The 19,942-nt window shown below is 37.3% G+C and overlaps 1 protein-coding gene across 26 annotated transcripts in view; it reads right to left on the bottom strand.

Annotated features, from left to right (window-relative positions):
* Window positions 1-19,942, bottom strand: part of ARPP21 (cAMP regulated phosphoprotein 21) — a 197,417-nt gene that overhangs the window by 100,148 nt on the left and 77,327 nt on the right. For 17 of the 26 annotated variants that reach the window (XR_005628159.1, XM_039715082.1, XM_039715089.1 and 14 more), the window contains 5 exons: window positions 3,748-3,916; window positions 1,898-2,097; window positions 1,473-1,514; window positions 1,029-1,061; window positions 50-139 (listed from right to left, as the gene is read on the bottom strand). Coding sequence is in view for 25 of the 26 variants with exons in the window: in XM_039715082.1 (XP_039571016.1) it covers window positions 50-139; window positions 1,029-1,061; window positions 1,473-1,514; window positions 1,898-2,059 (327 nt within the window). In the remaining variant the exon portion in view is untranslated. Of the gene's footprint in view, window positions 1-49; window positions 140-1,028; window positions 1,062-1,472; window positions 1,515-1,897; window positions 2,098-3,747; window positions 3,917-3,998; window positions 4,097-19,942 lie in introns of those variants that run through there. The other 9 variants (XM_039715087.1, XM_039715088.1, XM_039715084.1 and 6 more) reach the window with 7 other exon arrangements.

Here is a 19,942-nt window from a genome sequence, read left to right as displayed (position 1 = left end):
TGGAGATGGAGGCCAACCATGCAGCTAACAGCAATGATTGCAAGTGTACCTGGTTGTCATGAAGATTTTCTGCTCCCGGGCGAGGGGATGACTCTTCACAGACAGCAAGACTCCGCACGAGTTTTCCCTTAGCTCCTGACTGAATAAGAGAGAGAGAGAACAAAACAGAAAACACTACTACTGACCCCAAGTTACATAAGCTGCCCACATAAGCTGTCTCAGGTAACTATTACCCACCCAGTGCAAAAAAATGCATTTGCCTTGGACGTAGATAAAAAAGGAGTCTAAGCAGCAAGACATTTGCCACACAGGGAAGGCGATGAGTTTCTTTTTGCTTTTATCATTTCAGCTACAGTTCACTCACTTCCACCGAAAGAGCAAAGAACAGATAGTCCAATACTGGAAGTAATTTAACATAAATGCAAGGGTTCTTTTTGACATTTGGTCTGGGGCTTTTCTTTTTGTTTGTTCTGGGAGTCCCTCCCCTTCTTCTAGTAGTATATATCCAAGAAATATGGACACTAAAATATGTGTGTATTACAGATCTGCACTTGAAAAATTAAAATAAGTTTTTAAGGGTTTCATTTGTTTCTAGAAGCTCCTTTCCACACCTGCCCCTACCCACTCTCCCCTTAGGGAGCTAGTCAATCTCTGTTTCTTTATGTCAAGATTATTCTATTAAAATGAAACTCCAACAGAAACATTAATTACTAAAGCAAAAGGAGTGAGCGTTTTCCTTTTTCAGTGGTGCATAGAAGCACACATGCTGTCTAACACAAGGACACAGCAAGCCCAGCAGCAAAAAATTATGATGGATAAAGGGAAGCCTGACACGTTGTATCTGGAGGCAGTTCTTTGCCTTTGTATAAAAGGACTATAGAGTAGGGGGCAAGAAAAAACCTGCAATGCTAACAAAAAACTCAACCAGACAAGTGACAAAAGAAAGCAATTTTGATTGTAGACAGACATTTAACTGAAATTCTTCACCCTACTGTAGCATGCAACTCCAAACAGAGATGGACCCTTACCTTGGATCTCTTTTTCTGATTCGCCCCTCGTTTCTGGGTATAGCAAAAAAAGAGAAACAGTTATCACTTCAGTAGACAGTGGGCATGATGAAAGTATTACCAATAAACATACTAAATCACTTCTATCTAATGTTTTAAATAGTTGCTGACTGCAAAAGCAACTTCCCCAAACCCAGTTTGGAAAGCAGGGAAAACCAAGAACCATCTCTGCCCATTTTCATTCATTTCACAAACAAGTATAAACAAACAAACAAACAACAAAAAAAAACTACATAGTGTTCTGTAATTTTGCATACAATAAAAATGTAAGAAAAGGTATACTTAAGTAAATGCTCCCCCTCTCCAAATTCCTCTTAAATTGTGGTCTCCCCCTTTATTTTTTTATTCGATTGAGCAAAAAGGATTAAAAACCCCTCATCCGATAAAGTCTTCTTATCAAATTACCTTCTTAGGCTTTGCATAACAACTTTTTGTTGGCAGTAACACCTACAAACCAAACCACACATTAAGTAATTATTCATTAGTATTACCTGCAAATTCATGAGATCAAGGTAGTTTTCTAAATCCCCAAAGAGGGAAAACAGTCAAATGTCTCACCAAGCTTTAAAACAGATGTCTAGAAATTAACTTCTCAGAACAAGTAATAACATGGACAGCAGCCTAAAGAGCTTGAAAGGTATAACAAATAACAACACTTATTTTATAGTGAAATAACCCAAAATAAATAAATAAAAATTTTAAAGAGGAAAAAAATAGAAACAGTCATAAGAAAAATAGGGGAAGTGTAGGCAATGAAAGAACTCACAGAAATGGAAAAGCAATGGTAACACATTGATATTTAACACGCCCATTCATTATTTCTGTCTTACCTGCAGCTCTGTCTTGGAATCACTGAGCTTCTCCTCCTCTACTTCTGAGCTTTCGGATTTATTAAGAACACAGTTGTCCGGGTTGGCTTCAGAGATGGCAGTCTCCTGCTCTTTTGCAGCTTCTTCTGCTGTCTCCTGGTTCAATTTACCTTGCTCAGACATTCTTCCAGACAGAAATTAAAATAACAAAATTTGGTGACCTGAAAGGTCAAGATACCACGACACAAACACACACAAAAAAAACATTGGGGGTGAAATTTATTTTTCTCTTTTAATTCCTAATTTCAGTTCCTTTGATAAACAAACCAAAATGTGCAGCTCAGAAGTGGAAAACTATGTATGTCCCAGCTGAAGAGATGCACTGAATCAACAATACTGGTTAACAGCAGAGTTCTGTCAGGTTAATCAAGCAGATCTGAACAGTCTTTCTGGAGAGCAGATTTAAGGTAATGTGCTGTGACTCTCCGCCCAACCCCAGGACTGCCAAGGTTCAGGCAGGGACAGTGAACGATTCTCTACCACAAAGCTCAACAGTACCAGGCAAAAAGGACCCATTTTAGGTCTCTGGCATCTTATGTTCCCCTCCTCTAATTGTTTTTAAATTTTCTTTTAATAAAAATAATAGACTAGCAAACAGAAATGAAAACCAAGCATGAGCAACAACACTGTTTTTAGTATTCAGCCATGGATTTTATGAATAGCAGAAGCAATGGTGCTCACTACCACTATAAATATATATTTCTCCTTTTTGTTTTTTTAAGAGGCAATAATTCAAGATAGGTATGAACTCTAAATTTGGCAATAAATCTCTCAGGGTCGACATTTTCAGGGATCAAACCAACAGCTCCATTATTAAAACCTTAATTTTCCCAAAACTTATGTCACTCTTCAGTACTAGGAAAATTGTACAGAAAGCCCTTGGCAGGTACTTCTAATGAAAAAATCTCAACTGAACTGCATTTACTCTCAGCTTACAATGGGGTTGTTGTACAGAAGCTTTAAAGGCTTTTCAGAGTTAAAGCCTATTATTATTCTCTCTCCTTCTCTGCCCCCAGCTCCCTCCTGAAGACTCCCCCACTGATCAATTGTCAAAGAAGACTCATGAATAATTTAACTTTTCTTTCCCCATCCACTTCACTTAAGAAGCATCTCCAAGAAAAACAACTGTATTTGAAATGTGAAGTTATTTCAGGAAGGGTCTTCTGCAACACATTGCCACTTCTCAACACTGAAAGGGCAGCTATGAAGCAAAATCACACTTTGCCACCTTTCTTTTTAAAGTTTTAAATTAAACATTCAACAGAAGCAGTATAACTTACCTTTTTTTTTTTTTAAGCCATGTTTTAAATAAAAAAATCTAAAGCATACTGAGTTATAAGCACTTACTTCTCCCACTTTTGGCTTTTGTTTCCACATTGTAAGCAATTACAATTTCCTGTATAATCTTCCAGTTTGAGAAGGACTGTGAACTTCATAAGAAATCTAGCTATAAAGTTCATAAACAAACTGAATGGAATATGAAACTAACCTGAAACTTGACTTGCCTTACTGTTAGCTAATTTATGATTCTCCTTTCTCCCACAGCTCTCCCCAAGAAAGCAGATGATTTTGGCTATTCTGCAGTTACAACTGAAACTTGAACTGCTTTGATGAAAATCCAAAACATGAGCGACAAGACCTTTACCTGGTCTGTTAAATAACCCTTAATTTGATAAGGATTTCCATCAAGAAATGCACATGCATGCACAAGCTCCTCGTGAGCAGGTTAACCTGCAGCTCGTCTACATGCCTTACATAGTGCTCAAAAAAACAATTACGCTGGGATCAGCTGCATCAAAGAAGCCATTTACCTGAAAAACTGCTATAATTCCAACTGCCTTTCTAGTGTCTTCTGTTGGTCTTTGCTGGTTAAGTCCACACAAATGATCAACGGCGACGTGAGTCCCATGTCCCCATTAACAGTTCAGAGTGCCAATCTCCATGCTGGTCCTTCGGAGAGCTTGACGCACCATAGTCAACCTGGAAAAGAAGAAAAATAAGTAACACCGGCAGTGATCACGGCACAAGGGAGGGGTGAAATGGACAGGACCAGATTTCTAACACTAATGACCAGTTTCCAGCAAGTCACTTTCACAGCTTGATCCAGCTCCACCTGTCTCAAAACTGCCTGTGTCTTCTCTAATGAAGGCTAGAGCCGGCTGTTCAAGTCATAACAGCTCCTACGCAAGAAGCTAAAATTAACAATTGCATTATGCACTGAAGATTACTCATTTCAATTCTAACCTTTTTTAGCGAATTCCAGCACTTTTCATTAAAAAAAAAAAAGCATATATACATATTTATATATAAGCTCATCTGTTTGCTTCAACAGAAATCAATGAGAGTATGAGGAGAAAAGATCTGCGTGCTTTTTAACCATGGCTTCTGCTCCAATTAAAACTTCAATAGTCAAACACTATTGAAAAAATAGCTAGGTGGGTACTTTTAGAAAGTGACCTGCATTACCAGGGGTAGTGAATTGAGATGTTCATTTAGCAAGCTCAATAAAATTTGAAATGATCCAGAATGGGAGGAGGAAGAGGAGGAGAAGGAAGAAATCCTACTCCCAGAATGACATCCACAAAATAAAATTCTTCTGAAGCATTTTGTGAGGAGGAAAAATGTAATTTCCAGGTTATGGTTTGAGAAATAAACCTAAAGAAAGAGTTGCCTCAGTAATGAAACTTTTACTGTTCATCAGGATTGCATTTGCCAGCTGAATCGCTGATTTAACAGAAAAACGAGCATTTTAGGATGAGTTGGACTGATTTACAGGCCATGGCCACGCGCTGAACTGTCTTGATACAACAGGCAGCTCTTCTCAAGACTTGCATGTGAGTCATGGTTGAACAAGTCAGTGCAGACACACAAAACCAGCGAACAGAAAGCACATATCATTCTACTGGGGAGCAGGGAGAAAGCTAAGCAAGAATAAGGGGAGATAATTTATGGTTTTTTGACTTTATCAGATTCATAATTTCTGCAGCACGTTTTACATTGTGTATGGCTGCAATTGCCACACAGCACGTGTCAGCACACTGGAACTTGCCATGTGAAAAACTCTGCTGCACCAGCAGTGGAGTTTAGCCTTTCACGGTATTCCAGCCCTGCTCTCTCCAGGAGCTCTGGCACACAGAGGAGACCAGCAGGCAGTTTGTAAACTATCACTGCCATCCTGCAAATTTATAAACACAGCCATTTCTTTTCCTTAAACCATTTCATAATTTGTAGAGAGTAATAAAAAATAAGTATTCCCACTAGGTTTTTGGTATTTCTTGCAGGATATTTTTGGAAATTCTAGCTCATTAGAAACATAGGTTCACAATGGGAGTGGAAGAACACCATGGAAAACTATGCCCAAGTACTCAAGCACATGCAAAAGAATCTCATGGAGCCAATACTCAGCAAGCAAAGAGTGAATAAACCACTGACTCAAAATCCTTTCCTCACACCCATCTTCCAATGACTGTTTCCCCCACACTTCCAAAAGAGAGATGGGGGAGAGGTTAGAAGATGGAATCAACCAAAATCAATCACAAACCAAAAATCCCAAGACAGTACAGTGCATGAAGGTTTCACCTGGAAAAGAGCCATCCAGGAAATAGACTGCTGTAATCAAAACCCTCCAAAACCAACAGAAACACAGATATCTGTACCAAAATCAGAATACACAAAAAAATTATTTCAGAACTCTCCAGTGTGACCATTTGTTGGGAATTAACTATTCATAAGACAAACAAACAGAGCAAAACAAAAACCAGACAACAAACCAACCAAAGGGTATCGTATGCAACAAGTGAAGAGATCTGCCAAGACTTGGTCTTGTGCACAGATGCTCAACAACATCTTATCATACTTTACCCAAGGCAAATTTCATTATAAAATGAGTTCCCCATATTGTTACACTTAAGATTTCTGAAGACACTATTTTTCACCGGCAATGTAGAAGAAGAGCACAGAATCTTAAATTAAAACAAAAGAAGCTGTCCATAAATTTCTCCAAGAAAACACAAGCAAATGGAAAATAATCTTACAATGTACAGCTACTATCCTCAAACCCAGAACAAGAACGTCTGTTAGGATAATTTTTTAAAGAAGTCCTTCATAATTATCTTCTGGGAAACAAAAAGAAGGCAAGAAGAAGTGAGACATACAGCAATCAAATCCAGCTCTTCACCGTCTCTTAATATAGATTTCCTCTTCCTTTATTAAGCAATTTACAAGTGATGACTAATCATTTACATACTACAATACGTAAAATACACTTCTGGTTGTTTGGGTGGGTTTTCAGAAGGGCTCAAGTTTCCATAAAATATTTTAGGGAGTATAAACAGCAAAAAGGAATCAGTCAGAAAATAGCCCTTAAAAGTGAGACATTTTCTGTTGGAAGTGTGTCTCTGTTTCTCGTATGTTTCCAGGATATTTCGTTATTCAGTGATGAATGTACTTTTTACTATTGTCAGTGTTGCAATGACAGCACTGCTATGGAAAAACACACTGGATTATTCTCTTTCTTGCGCATCAACAGAAATGTCAGGGATGATTTGACTGTCAAAATCTTCAGTACTGAAGTGACGCAAAAGGCTGAACAAATGCACTTCTGTTTTTGATCCTCAGGTAGAAACCACAAAGCTTGTTGCTAGGCAAAAACCACCTTCTTGATATGCAAGGGAGCAAAATTTCATCGGGTGTTGGGATCTTAGCAGTCACCAGGAGCTTGCGGCAAAATTTCAGCCCCTAATTCCTTAAAGCAACTTGAGTATTGCATACAGCAATACAACAGAAAATACAGGGACCCACCAAGTCACTTGTAGATCCACTTTAATGGAAATATAATCTGTTTGCATAGAATTTATAAGCACCAGCTGCTCAGCATACACTGTGGGATGGGAATGCTGAGAGTTTTTTTCTTAAATTCTTTTCCTTTTAACAGGATTTTCATTTTAGAAGCTGAAGGTACTACTAAGCTTGAACAACTACAGTCAGAGCTTGAAGAGAAAGGAATGGAAGAAGGCGTGGATGGTCACACACATTCATACAACACATACCACGCAAATTCCAAGAAAAGTCCGTGGGAAGGAATACAATTAATTTAATGCAAGAGTTTAAAAACTATACCCAGAAGAAGAACTGTCAAAAAAAAAAAAAGAACAGAAAAGCAAGCAAAGATGCTAGAAAGCCCTATGCAACAAGCACCTGAGAGCTCACCATCAACTGAAAATCAAGAGAGACATCTGACAAAGCCCTCAGAGGCCACTCCAGGTGAGCAAGCCCTTTCTGTATTATGTACGAGATGTTTTGATGGCCTCATAGGTACATGTGATGAAGCAGGCATTCCAAGATAATTATGCTCCCAGTATCACACATGTCCTCTCTCAGAGAGGAGATCAGCAGGCTTTGAGGCCAAAGAGCATACTCTTAACCACAAGCAATCAACAGGAGGCAGGACAGAACTCTGACAGAGTGAAATCCAAGAGCTTTTCTTCAAACAAATCTACCAAGCATAGAGGTAAAAGTCATTCCAAAGCCTGAACAGTTCCTGCTACTGAAAACTTGCTGACGCTGGCCATATCTGTAAGCCAGGATCCTTCTCGTCCCATCATGATTCTCCACTCTCAAGAATGGTTTGCACGTATGACTCCATGGGCTGGGAGCACAGTTGTCAGTTGGGCTTTCCATTGCGCGACATAAACCTCACCCATATGTATCAAGAGAGGTTTGACTCATTATTGCTAAATCATCAGACTCCTGGAATCCACTGGAAATGGACTCCAGCATTATCTTAAGATTATCAGTAGGCACAACCCTCAATTTTGCCAGATTCTCATGTCTTAAACCATAAACTTCCTGTTATTTGACATTTACTTAAATATTCTTGTTTCTACCATTAAGAAAATCAAAGAAAATCTCAGGTTTCATAATGAAAACAAAAGTTTCAACTCTTTGGTGTCTTCAAAGAAAACATTAATGATATAAAATTTATTTAAAAAAAAAAAAAGAAAGAAAACAACAAAAAAAAAAAAGAAAAAAGAAAAAAACCCCAACCAATGAAACATCACCATCAAACACAAAAAAGGCAAGTAAAAGAAATCCTGCAGTTTTAGATCAAACACACTACTACTCAGTCCATCTCCCAGTCTTTAGGATTAGCCCTAGTTCTGGTCTTTACATCATTAGACTCTGCGCTCCTTTTCACCGTTTTCCCACATTTCCCAAAGAAATACAGAAATGCACTTGGAAGCCAGTGCATTAGCATAGCAGGATAATAATCCATACCAGTTCTCGTATCAAAATGCTTTAGTATGAAAAAAACCACCAAGCTTAAAGCTGTGAAATGCATGGAATCCTACAAGTTCATTGATTGTTAAAAGACTGAATGCTAAACCTTAAAAAAACAGTGCAAAAATATTTGTAATTGAAGTGTTTGATGTCATATTTTATTTCCCACCTCCTCCTCCTCACATTGTCCCCACTTCATCATCACTAAAAAAATAAATAGTGTGATTGCCTACATTTTCTGCTCCTACATGCCACAGACCTTTGCAAATAAAAGGTTATTTAGACTCATTTACTGATGGCACTTTACCAGAGACTGTCAGCAGACGCTATTTTTTTTTCCCATGAGTTAAAAAAACATGAGCATCTGCATACAAGCAACAGTGCAGAGGCCTCTGACCCATCTTAAACAGGCCAGAAATCAATGAGCAGTGGCAGCCAAATTTGACAAAAACAGGGCAGACTGAAACACGCTGAACTAGGTTTCAAATCCTATACAAAAAAACAGTTGTCTCTTAAAAGAGGCAACTAGATAATACAGAGCAGCCTCCCAGCTGAAACGTCTATCTTGGAATGGCACTGGCTCTCATCCCAATCTCCATGTGAAACCCAGTATTTACAAATAACAGCAAGGATTCTCGAGAGCAGTTTAACAACCAAAGAAAAATCCCAGAAGCAAATCAGCTTTTTGTGGTTTACACCTGATTCCTTTTTTCAAAGAGGTCCTCTTCTCTTCTTTCTAAGAGATTGCCAGGAATATTTTTCCACTTTAATCCCCTGTCAGACGACCTCATGTCAATGTCATCATCTTCAGACAAGTAAGAATGATGTTCCCTCCAGCTTGTTATATTTCTGCAAATCTAGAAGCTTTACCCAGAAAAATAAATATAGATGGCCTATAGGGAGAGTCTGCTTTGTTTTAATACTTAAGATAAGGCTTGGGAAAAAAAAGAAAGCTCTTTTATCTGTCACAATGATCACTTGAAGTCTTCCAGGATCAGCATGAAAAGATATGAGACTGAGTGATCTGGCTAATAAATGTCAATCACACAACTTTTGTAGGAACTGAGTAACACCTAAACTTTTAACAAGCTAATCAGATGTACAAATCAGCACTCCTGGAATGAGTTGTTTGCTTTAGAACAGCCTTCAACAGCGCCTCATGCATTTCAAAGACATATGCCAAATTTTCTCTCATTCCCTCAGAAAACCTGACAATTTTCCCTAAAATCAAAGTCATTAAATTAAGTGGTCTCACTGTTAGGTGGTGGAAAACAGCAAAAGATTCCTGAGTCCAAAGACAGATACAGCAAGGTTCCAAGCCATCCTCAATGCACACACATCTCCTTGAAATGCACAAAAGTCATTTTCCCTAAATCCTGTAATGGAAACAACAGCCAGTATGGGCAAATACAGAACTCAAATGGAAAGAGGGACCAAAACTCATCTTCCAAGATAATCAGGTCTATTTCTCAGCTACTGAAGATAATTATATCACAAAGTCCTCTTTAGAGACCAATATCTTTATTTTATTACTACAGGATGTCCAGGGAGGATGCTTTAGTAATTTTGCTGTAAGGATGTGCAAGAATCTCACTGCTTCGCCAGGATATCATCTCCATTACCCCATCGTACACATCAAATACTTTATACATTTTTCTTACTGTGCCAGTAATTGCCCTCCAGTTTAATTAGCTTTGTTGATATCACAATAGTTTTGTCTTCCTGTGGGAATTAACTGCACATCAACTCATCATTTGTTGTTAGGTTTAAAGAAGCCCATTCCTTTTGGTTGCCAGCTAAACAGGTCTGCATTGTTTCCACTACTATCCACCTCTAGTCTGTATTTTTTTTGTCAATCAACAGTCCGCTTCATCATTTCCTCACTTGTCACCAAGACTACACTCTGAACACAGATGTCCCTCCACCCATCAACACATAGTGGTGAGTGCACCAGAGGAGCACACAAAATCTAAAAGCCAGTTAAGGACAATGAATAACACAAGGACATCCCAGAATACTATCATTTCAACATGAAACCCTGATCAACAGCACAACATAAATGAACCTGGGCTCCCCACAGAGGGGTCTCAGCAGTGCTGAGGGCAAATCAGAGCTACTGTAGAGAGCCAGACTGTGGGAGCCACCACTGAATTGAACTGAATTGATGAGGCTACAGATACCCAGCACAAGCTCAGTTAGATAATTAAAGCTGCTGGTTTGACGTCATGATACACTTCTATGCATAATGAAATCTGGTGGAATATACAGTTTACACTAATTTTAATTTTTAGAATATATCCACATAGTTGAGTTGAATGCAGAAGTTCTTGAAACATCTCTTCTTTCTTTAAGTCAAACCATCCCTACTCTTTCTTCCTTCAATGCCTTCTCTTTGCCATTTCAATCAGGTAGCTACAGATTATGTCCATTTTGCCTGACACATAGAACTACAAGATCAACTTAACTTGCTTCTTTACTCAGCTCCTCCTAAAGCTTAAGGATTTGACTAGAAAACCTAAGCACTGTTCATCTGCATTTTGAGCATATATGCCTTTGAAGAATTCAGTCTAGGTAGACTGCAGGTAACAAATGAGCAGCCAGCTACGCCATCCTTCATCATTCACTAATAACTAAACACAAAGCAGTTGAGTCCAAGGAGGGGGAAAAAAGCCCACAATATCCCTAAACAAAAGAAACAAAGCAATTTTGTTCACTGCTAGGACAGTATTTTAAAATCCATAACAGTAAACAGATGGTCCATAACTCATGAGCAATTGCTTTAAACATCACCAGGGGATGGAGGCATAAACTGATGAAAATACAACAGGAACTGGCCAAGTATCACTGAATTTCACACGTGCTTGTCCTGATCTCTTTCTTTCCCAATTTAAATAATAGCCCCTATATTTCATCCTGCCATTTCTTGACAAATTAGGTGCATTTTCACTAGCACTAGCTTAATTGGCAAATCCTGAAAGAAAATAATTGCTAGGAGCAAAGCAGCATTACACTGATGAAACAGACCTGAGCTTAACAACTAGAATTGCCTTGGCGGACAAACACTGACTGCAAAACAGCAAAAGCTTTCATATAAGAATTGACAGAAAAAAAATTACTTTATTTTCCTCCAAAAGTCTCTTCTGATTACCAGAATTAAACATAGCACCTAATCCTGCTTTCCTAAGGCCATTTTCTGAAACAAAACCAGCCTGCAGCTGAAGTAAAATTCTTCATTCCAGAAAAAAAGAAAAACAAAACAAAAAAAGCAAAAGCAATAAAGATTAAAAAAACAAAACCAAAAAAGCATCACCATACACTATGAGACATCCCCTCACGTACTCTGCTGCTCAGAAAGTGCAATTACACTTTCCAAATTCAAAGACAACTCATATCAAGCTTGTTTTAATGTTAAGTAAGTTTTCTAAGCTCATATTTCAGCCAAGTCTCCTTTATCAAAACCCACAAAGGCTAGATAGATCCTTTGAGAGTTCCCAGTACCAGATGGTTTTATACTTTTGAATGTATAATTTTACTGGTTTTTTTTTATCAACAATGGAGCAGTCCTAAAATTTCTTTGATTGTGTTTATCAGAAAATATACTGGAATAAAAATGCTTTGATGATGACTACTTCTGTGCATTTTGTAGACTTAGGAGAGTAACATCGACTGAGAACAGTTTACATAGACAAAGTCTTATCAAGTACACTCATTCTGCTATAAACTGCTCTTCACTCTAAAATCTTTCAAGATATATGGACAAGATTTTCACAGTTTTCAATCAAGTCTGGAGATGGCCTGTTTTTAACTCTGACTCTCTAAAGAATGGCTTTTTTTAACATCAGATCCACATGCCTTTTTTCTCATTATTGGAATATTTCTCATTATTGTTTCTTCTTATTCTGAAGAACAAGAAAATTAAGGCAGAGGCATTATCTTTCTGCCCTAATACTACAGAGAAACTATAAACAGGTATTTTAGATATAAACAGCTATATGAAAATATATTTTAGTGTATTTAATCTATATATATTTATATTTGAATATAGGCTATTTGTACTTTATGAAAACACATTAATCCTATTTTGTTGGTTGCAATTTTTTCTGGTCTCAGGCAATGCAGTTAAGCAATAAAAACAATACATTACAAAAAAGGAGCCCTAAGTATGCTATGGATTGTGTTCAATACTCTATGTTGCCATGGTTTCAAAAGGAAATTAAGAAAAATGCCAATTAGAAGTATAAATTAGAACTCAAAAGGTCTAATGATTAAATGCATGTTACAAAAGCCAATGAAAGCATTAGGCCTTTTTGAATAATGCTCCTAGCACTGGAATGCCAAATAACCCCAACTTATGCTCACCTGTAGAAACTGAGCTTTGTAACTTTTGTCACTTCCCTTGTCATGTGGAAAAAGAGACTAAAACCCATCCCAAAATATGTATTGTTAGACACCACGTTTCCTCTTTAGCAGCATCAAGACAATGTGTTACACATTGCCATCATCTGCTGAAGAAACAAAGGAAGACACTCAGCTATGAAATACCAGTCAGGTATTCTCAATGTCACCCCCATGGCCAGCAAGAGGAAGAAATCCTCTTCAGAAACAGTTACAACAGTCAAGAGAAAAAAAGGCAGAAGCTCAGGTTCACAGAACACGCAATGCCAGTTCACAGATCTGCAGCTTTGGCTTCTGAAAAGATCTTGCCAGAAACCCTGTGGTTTCAACAGTATGTTTGCCTTTTCCAGTGGGTAATTCCAGGCTCCCTGTGATATCATGAACAAAAGAAAAGGCAGAGAAAGTGTTTCAATGTCTGATTGTGTTTTTCAGGAGAGAAATTATGATATATTTATGAGAGAGATAAGCAGTTTTGTGAAAAACATAATTGGCCACTCCACATTCACCCAGCCAGAAAGCTTCATGACACAGGAACTAATAAAAGAGCAATGAATACCCAGAAGAAATCAAATATTCAAGCCAATGTCTCCAAGGAATATGTTCTATTAAATTTAAACTAGGAAAAAATATATATTTAATCCAAAAGGACATTCAAAGAGCAATCAGAAAAACAGTGAGCTTTTCCAGTACTTTAAATCTTGTTATATAGATTGAAGCCTCCAGAAGTTCAAATATTATTTAAAAAAAACTCCTATAATATCAAAAATTGTGTTTACCTGCAGTGAAACAATCTGTCTTATTTGGCACTAGAAACCACTAACTACATCAATGATCCAAAAATACTGAGATTTAAATTACAGGAGAGAGGTGTGGGACCAAAGCTCTACAGCCTGCAATACATTTGATTTCCACTGCAGAATGGCCATATCATCACATTTTTTTCATTGCTGAGCTCAGTAACAGGGAAAACAAAAATATGATTATCAAGCACAACACCAAAATCACAGAGGAGAATATATTGCATGAAATTTGAAGAAGAAAAATGTAGGTGGTAGGAAATTATTATGATATATATTAGACACAGCTCGATGCTAAAAATTCTTTAAGGTAAAGATATATTTCCAGGTTTGAGTTCAAGCCTGGCCCTTAAATTAGACTGTTAAATGGGACTTTCATTTTAAAGTTTTTTGGGGGGAAAAAAAAAAACAAACCAAAAACCAAAAAACAACGTTCATAATAATTAAAGAAGGTATCTCTAAGATTTCAGAATCTAATGAGCACTTTGAAACTTCAGTTGCCTTAAAATATTTAGCTAAAATTTTGTATTGCCTGCTTATGTATACTTTGGTGTAATTCAGCATAATATTTTTTCTCCCCATAAGCATTTTATAAAATTCACCCATGAATTAAGGTTTTTGCACCTATGTACCCATATTTAGAGTACAGGCTGACCTTGCCCTTCCAAGAACTGAAACCATCCTGTTGTGTAGAACACAAAGACTGTTTGGTTAATTAGTTCTTCCTATGTAACACTATGCCATTTGAGCCTCAGGATTTATTTTGATACCTTCAAGATTTTCCAAAGGCTGATGAAACATGACACAACTATGAGAAAGGGCAAGTCAATAACCACTTCTGTCACTCTAATCCCAGTTCTCTTCAGATCTGTGATCCTTCTTGCAAATCAACCTTCCGAAAGGAAAAAAAAAAAAAGACCTTATCCTTTACATCCTTTATTGTAACATGTCAAAGTGCAATGGCAAGGATTTATGACTTTCTCTTCCTATGTTAGAAAACTTAGGTGCCCGAGAACTTTATGCAAAAGACAATATAAGTAATCTACTATGTACTTTGCTTAATTTATGACACCCCCTACAGCAAAACAAATCTCCTGATCAAATACTGATTAAAACCCCTTATCTGCTGTACAATTTGAGACACTGAGAGGAGGGAGAGAGAACTGCAGTTTCATATAGAAAAATAAAGCCAATATACTATTCCAAAACCAGTAAGTTTGGTAAATGCTACAATATCTCAAAATCACACCATTATGACATCCAGTTTATAAGTATTACTTTCAATTAACAAATAAATAAATAGAAGATCAAACACATCCCTCCTTCCCTCTCTGCCCAAATCCCTAGCAAATATGGTCTGTTTGAAAATGGGGTTAAAACACCCAGGGGCTTGTTATGTATAGGTGCTGACTATAAGTAAGCTCACCAATATTCCAAATTTTAGCAGATACTATCAGAAGCAAGTGTAAATAACAGAGTAAACTCTGCTAGAGAATCACTGAACTTTCAATAATGCATGTCTTAAAAAAACCCCAAACAAATGACTGAGTGAAAATTTTCACTCCATTACAAAAATGAAAAAATCTCAGTCTAAAATATCAAAACATTTATTACCATAAGACTTTTTTTTTTTTTTTTTTTTTGCTAAATGAGTAATCACCTGACAGAATAAGTTATGGCCATATTGTGGATTTGAAAAACTAATTTTACAACAAAATATATTTGATATTAACTTCAGCTACTAGGTAGTTTAGCTATTTTCCAAAATAATTCAATTAAAATAACTGTATCTTTGAGCAACCTTCTCTCTCTTCTCCTTAAAACCTCACACTTCAACTGTCAGCTGATTTTCTGTATGCTGATCAGAATTAACTGGGCTGAAGTTATTTTTTCCTTTTGCTGTTGCCTAGGCTTCTGTGCTGCACAGGTGATTTTTCACTGCTCTCACAGATGAACATTGGCTTTTATACACATAATAATCTGACAAGTTTCATTTTCTTCCTCTAGAAATCCAACAGAAAAGAAAATTAATAAAACTATTGCATACCTTTAAAAAAAGTATCTAGCAGTAAGTTCAGTTCTGGAATTTACTTTTAATTAAATCCACAGCTGTCTCCAGTCTGAGAAGCTGTGGGCACACTACAGGCTGTCTTCTAAATTGCAAAATAGCATCTTCAGAAAATATCCAATATTTAGAAAGGACCAAGCACAGCTCCATCAGCAACTCCTACAACTGCACCATGCAGTCCAATATTAAAGGCTCAACAGCACCCAAAAAGCTAGGTTGGATTCAATTTGAGAAGTGGACCACAAAAGCCCTGATCCTCAGAAGCTCCTGCAGACAGGGAGACCTGAACCAGCCTCAAGCCTCTAGTCTCATTGTTACATCTATGGGATACTTCTTGCACCAGAGAAAAATGAAATGGATTAACCCCCAATAAGCAGCAATATTTCTCTCTTCTTTCTACCCCTCTTCTGAATCTTGGTTCTCTTAAAAGAGCTTCTGAGTTAGCCAGCCAGCTCATGGAAAACACATGTACCAGTTAGTACCTCCGTGCTAGTACAGAACCATAAAAATAGTTGGGTTTACTAACAGTAAACCCCACCTTGACCTATAAACAAGGAGTCTTGAAAGTGTGGCTGTCAGAGCTACTCACACAGCACACCTTCCAACACCAATTCAAGACTGTCAGCAGCTGTGAAGGTAACTAATGCCTGTGAAGCCACATAAAGCTGTAACCGTTTTTAAAGCATTTCGGATAGCACTGTGCTTTTAAAGTTTAACTTGCCATTTTAACTAGAACTAACAAGTTAAATAGATTGCATCCTGTTTGATAAGGGAAATACTTTTTAAACTGCGTTTATCCAGAATCCTCCATGTTTTGACAGGAGCTGCTTGGGGCTACCATAATATAGGTAGCAAATCTACCAAAATGAGACAAGAATGTGGTAAGGATGTTTAGGGAGAAAACCCAATCTTGACTAAAAACGTAAAACACCTATCATGTTCTGTTAATCAGAATATAGAATAAAGAATTACAATAAATATAAGGACACTTAAACATCCATAAACCTCCAAGGACAGCTAGACACCAAAATATCACAGACCCTTAGAAAAATTCCAGTTTCTTATCATAATAGGATAAAACCAAACAGAATTTCTGCACTTGAACTCCAATTATAGCAAGTTTAAAAAAATCATTGGGTAAATCATTGATGGGTAAATGCAATACACAGCTGTTAATTATAAATGATCCTGCTGCTCCATACAAACTCCTCTTGATTTTAAATGGGAGTCATAAGAGGAGGAGGATGGTGGAATGCCTGAAGAATAACAGTAATGTTGACACTGAAAATGAATCTATCTTCTTGAACTAAACAGAAATAATCAGACTCTCACAAGGCCAGTATCAGATCAGTCTTCCAGGTCCTGCAAGTTACGTATGAAGCCTTCATTGTCTGACAGCTAAAACATTCAAACATTAGAATCAAATCAAACAGATTAAAGAAAGGATGACACTGAAAGCAGACTAAAAAGAGATGACCACAGCTCACGAGTCCCAACATGAGTGAACAGAGCATGATTTGCTGTGCTGCCACAGCAGCTTGCAGAGGTTAGCTTCAGCAATCACGAGAGTTCACTTCTGCTCAGGTCAGGGCTTGAGCACCATTCCTGATACCTCCATGGTGCAGCCTTGGCACGGGAACTGTTAATTGTACAGCAGTACAAAAACCAAGGGCTTGCTAGATTGCAAAATAGCATGACACGAGTCAGCAGAATACACATGCAATTTAAGTATCCCTTTAGTTGTCTGTAAGCCAAGGAAGTAATATTTCAACCTGTTTTTCTAAAGCATTTATCCAAGATCATTTAAAAGAATGTACTGAGATGCAATGTGGCTGTAACAGAGCTCCCTGTTTAGCCTTCTCATTTCACTGCATAATGTAATTTATTTCCCCTTGTAACAGTTTTCATTAAATAAAGAAGGAGGACTGGTTGCTATGCATTTTTCACAGGGATATTAGGGTGGCATTCATGATCTGATTTTTATCACCAGTGGGCACAGAAAAAAAATTTTACGCAAAAGGAAAAAAACCCCACATTAATGTTAAATTTCAAAAGATATTTTAAAAACACAGAAGTCAAGATTTTTAAAGTGATGGCTCCCACAGCATACATAATGTGTCATAAGAAATATTCCATATTGCTATATTCTGTATTTTATGCAATTTAGCCTAGTTATTATGGTTGTGGGAACCATAAGCAGCCATCCTGACAATTTCATTCTCAACTGCAATGTTGCTCTAAGGGAGTTTTGGTACTTAATTTCCCTGTTTGTTTCAAAAATGAGGGCGGAAAAAGGGAGGAAAAGATGCAAGGAAATAGCACAAGAAAAAGGAGGAAGAACATTGTAATTTATTTGTGTTCTAATTATTTAAGTCCGTGGTGAATTTGGTATTTTAAATGAACTGAGGGCATGGACTATTAGGAAAACCAGTGCTTACACTAATCCACTTTTAACACATACTGCAGGCAAATCTGTTATTCCTGGAATGCATTACCCTGCTGTGGGCAGTGACACCAACACCGGATCCCTCTTTTTGCATCCCCTGTTACGAATGCAGCCAGCCAAGAAAAGGTCTATGTCTCTTGAACAACTGAAGTATCTTATATTTCCCATTAACAGTCATCAGATCTTCCCTAGTTTAAAAGGAAATTCTTCAGTCTACAACAATATGTTAAAAAAAACCCAAAAAAACAAAAAAAAAAAAAAAAAAAAAAGTGACTATGAGGTCGGAAGATGGACAAGTCCTGTGCACAGCCAGGAGCTGGGCTCAATGATCCCAACTGTGGGTCCCTTCTAAGTCAGCTTATTGTGTGATTCCGTGAAATTCAAAACAAAGGGAAGCAATACTCCCTCTTTCATTATCCCCAGGAGACAGATAGGAGGTCTATGGCCTAACCCACCTTCCTAAAACATACAAAACCACGTTATCTTGTAATTCTTACAACCTTTTATGCTGTGTGATATTTTTTCAGTCTGCACGTTTATTACTTCCCCATTCCCATTTAATCTTCTCAGTATAGACAAAGCCTGGGAAACTACACAACAGTTAAACCAGCAGGACTAAACCTACCCTTTAAATACTACTACAACCCTGAATACTAATCATTGCAACTTCTAGCTTTGGAGATCATTCTCATAAAAAAATCAAGTAAATCCCCCAAACCCACCTCCGCCCACACACTTCTTGTTTAAAGAGCTTTGTATTTACATATTTAATTTTATCTCCTAATGTGAGTTTCCCACCCATTTAGAGACAGAGCAATTATTAAAAAGGAAAAAGTTCTTGCCACCGGACAAGAATCCTTTCTTTGCCTGTTTTCTGCTGCAAAAGTATCCAAACACACTATTGCTTCTGAAAATTCAAATTTGAAAGCCACAATAGGATAAATAAAACACTGATTTTCTTTTAGAAGTGTACTTGAAGAACAAGGAGTGGAGAGGGAATTTACTGCTCTTTCATTTTTTTTCCTTAATCTGTTTTTTTTCAATCCTTATCTGAAACATTACCACCTTAAAGTCAGACAAATTTTAGCCTGCTTCTAGTCTGATGGGATATAGAGGAATAAAAACTCTGAGACGTTTTACATTTGTAGCCAAAGACAGGTTCAAAGGCTGCCAACTGCAATTGCTCACATATTACCTTATGCCTAATGCTGATTTTTTTTTATTCAATCAAAGGTTAGAATTTTAAAGATTAATGGTCTTCTAAATGGTATTATCTGATAGAACTGCCCAAACTTCAACTGCTAGGTTCAACAAAGGGTCTTGTTTCTTGGAAATCTTTATTCTGGGAAACATTAAGATCTCAAAAAATCAAAATACCAAGGCACTGACAGAATTGAAAAATACTGAGATAAACAAGCAACCTCCAGCATTCATACTGGTGGCTTGACAACTCAGAATGGAACAATGGGGTAGGACTAGAGTGCCAGCTGAATGAAACCTGCTCCAGTCATCCTATTCTACTAAAAACCACCATCTCCCTGAAATACTTCCTTAACTAATAAAACTTCTACTTCTAGAAAAGCAACATGTCCCAAAATATTTCTACCTAACCAAAAATATTTACAGAATCAAGCTTCATTCACTGCAAGAGGCTTGTCACCAATTCTAAAAAATCAAAGAATAGCTGTAGCAGAAGAATGTCAATGATGGATCTTTTCAACAATGGCTTTAAAACCAACAGTGAAAGAGAAACCCAACACTTGTAAATATTCTGTCTGCTGTGTGCAAATCTGCTCTACACTCCTTCAAGCTGCTGAGAGCACACAGTGAAAATTTCCACATGTTATCAGGACTGGCCTGACTCTTGGCTATCTCGTCTACCCAAAAATCTTTCATCTCTCATGTTCTAGACACAACCAGAGCATGACAAGAGTATTACTGACTTGAAGGCTCTGGCACATATATATATTTTCATGCTTAGGACAGCCTAAGAAATGAAGTATGTTGACATTGAACACTTA

The sequence above is a fragment of the Passer montanus genome, unplaced genomic scaffold, assembly GCF_014805655.1.
Source record: "Passer montanus isolate IOZ18808 unplaced genomic scaffold, ASM1480565v1 scaffold32, whole genome shotgun sequence".
Taxonomy (NCBI): Eukaryota; Metazoa; Chordata; class Aves; order Passeriformes; family Passeridae; genus Passer; species Passer montanus.
This window is presented reverse-complemented; position numbering and strand designations above follow the sequence as displayed.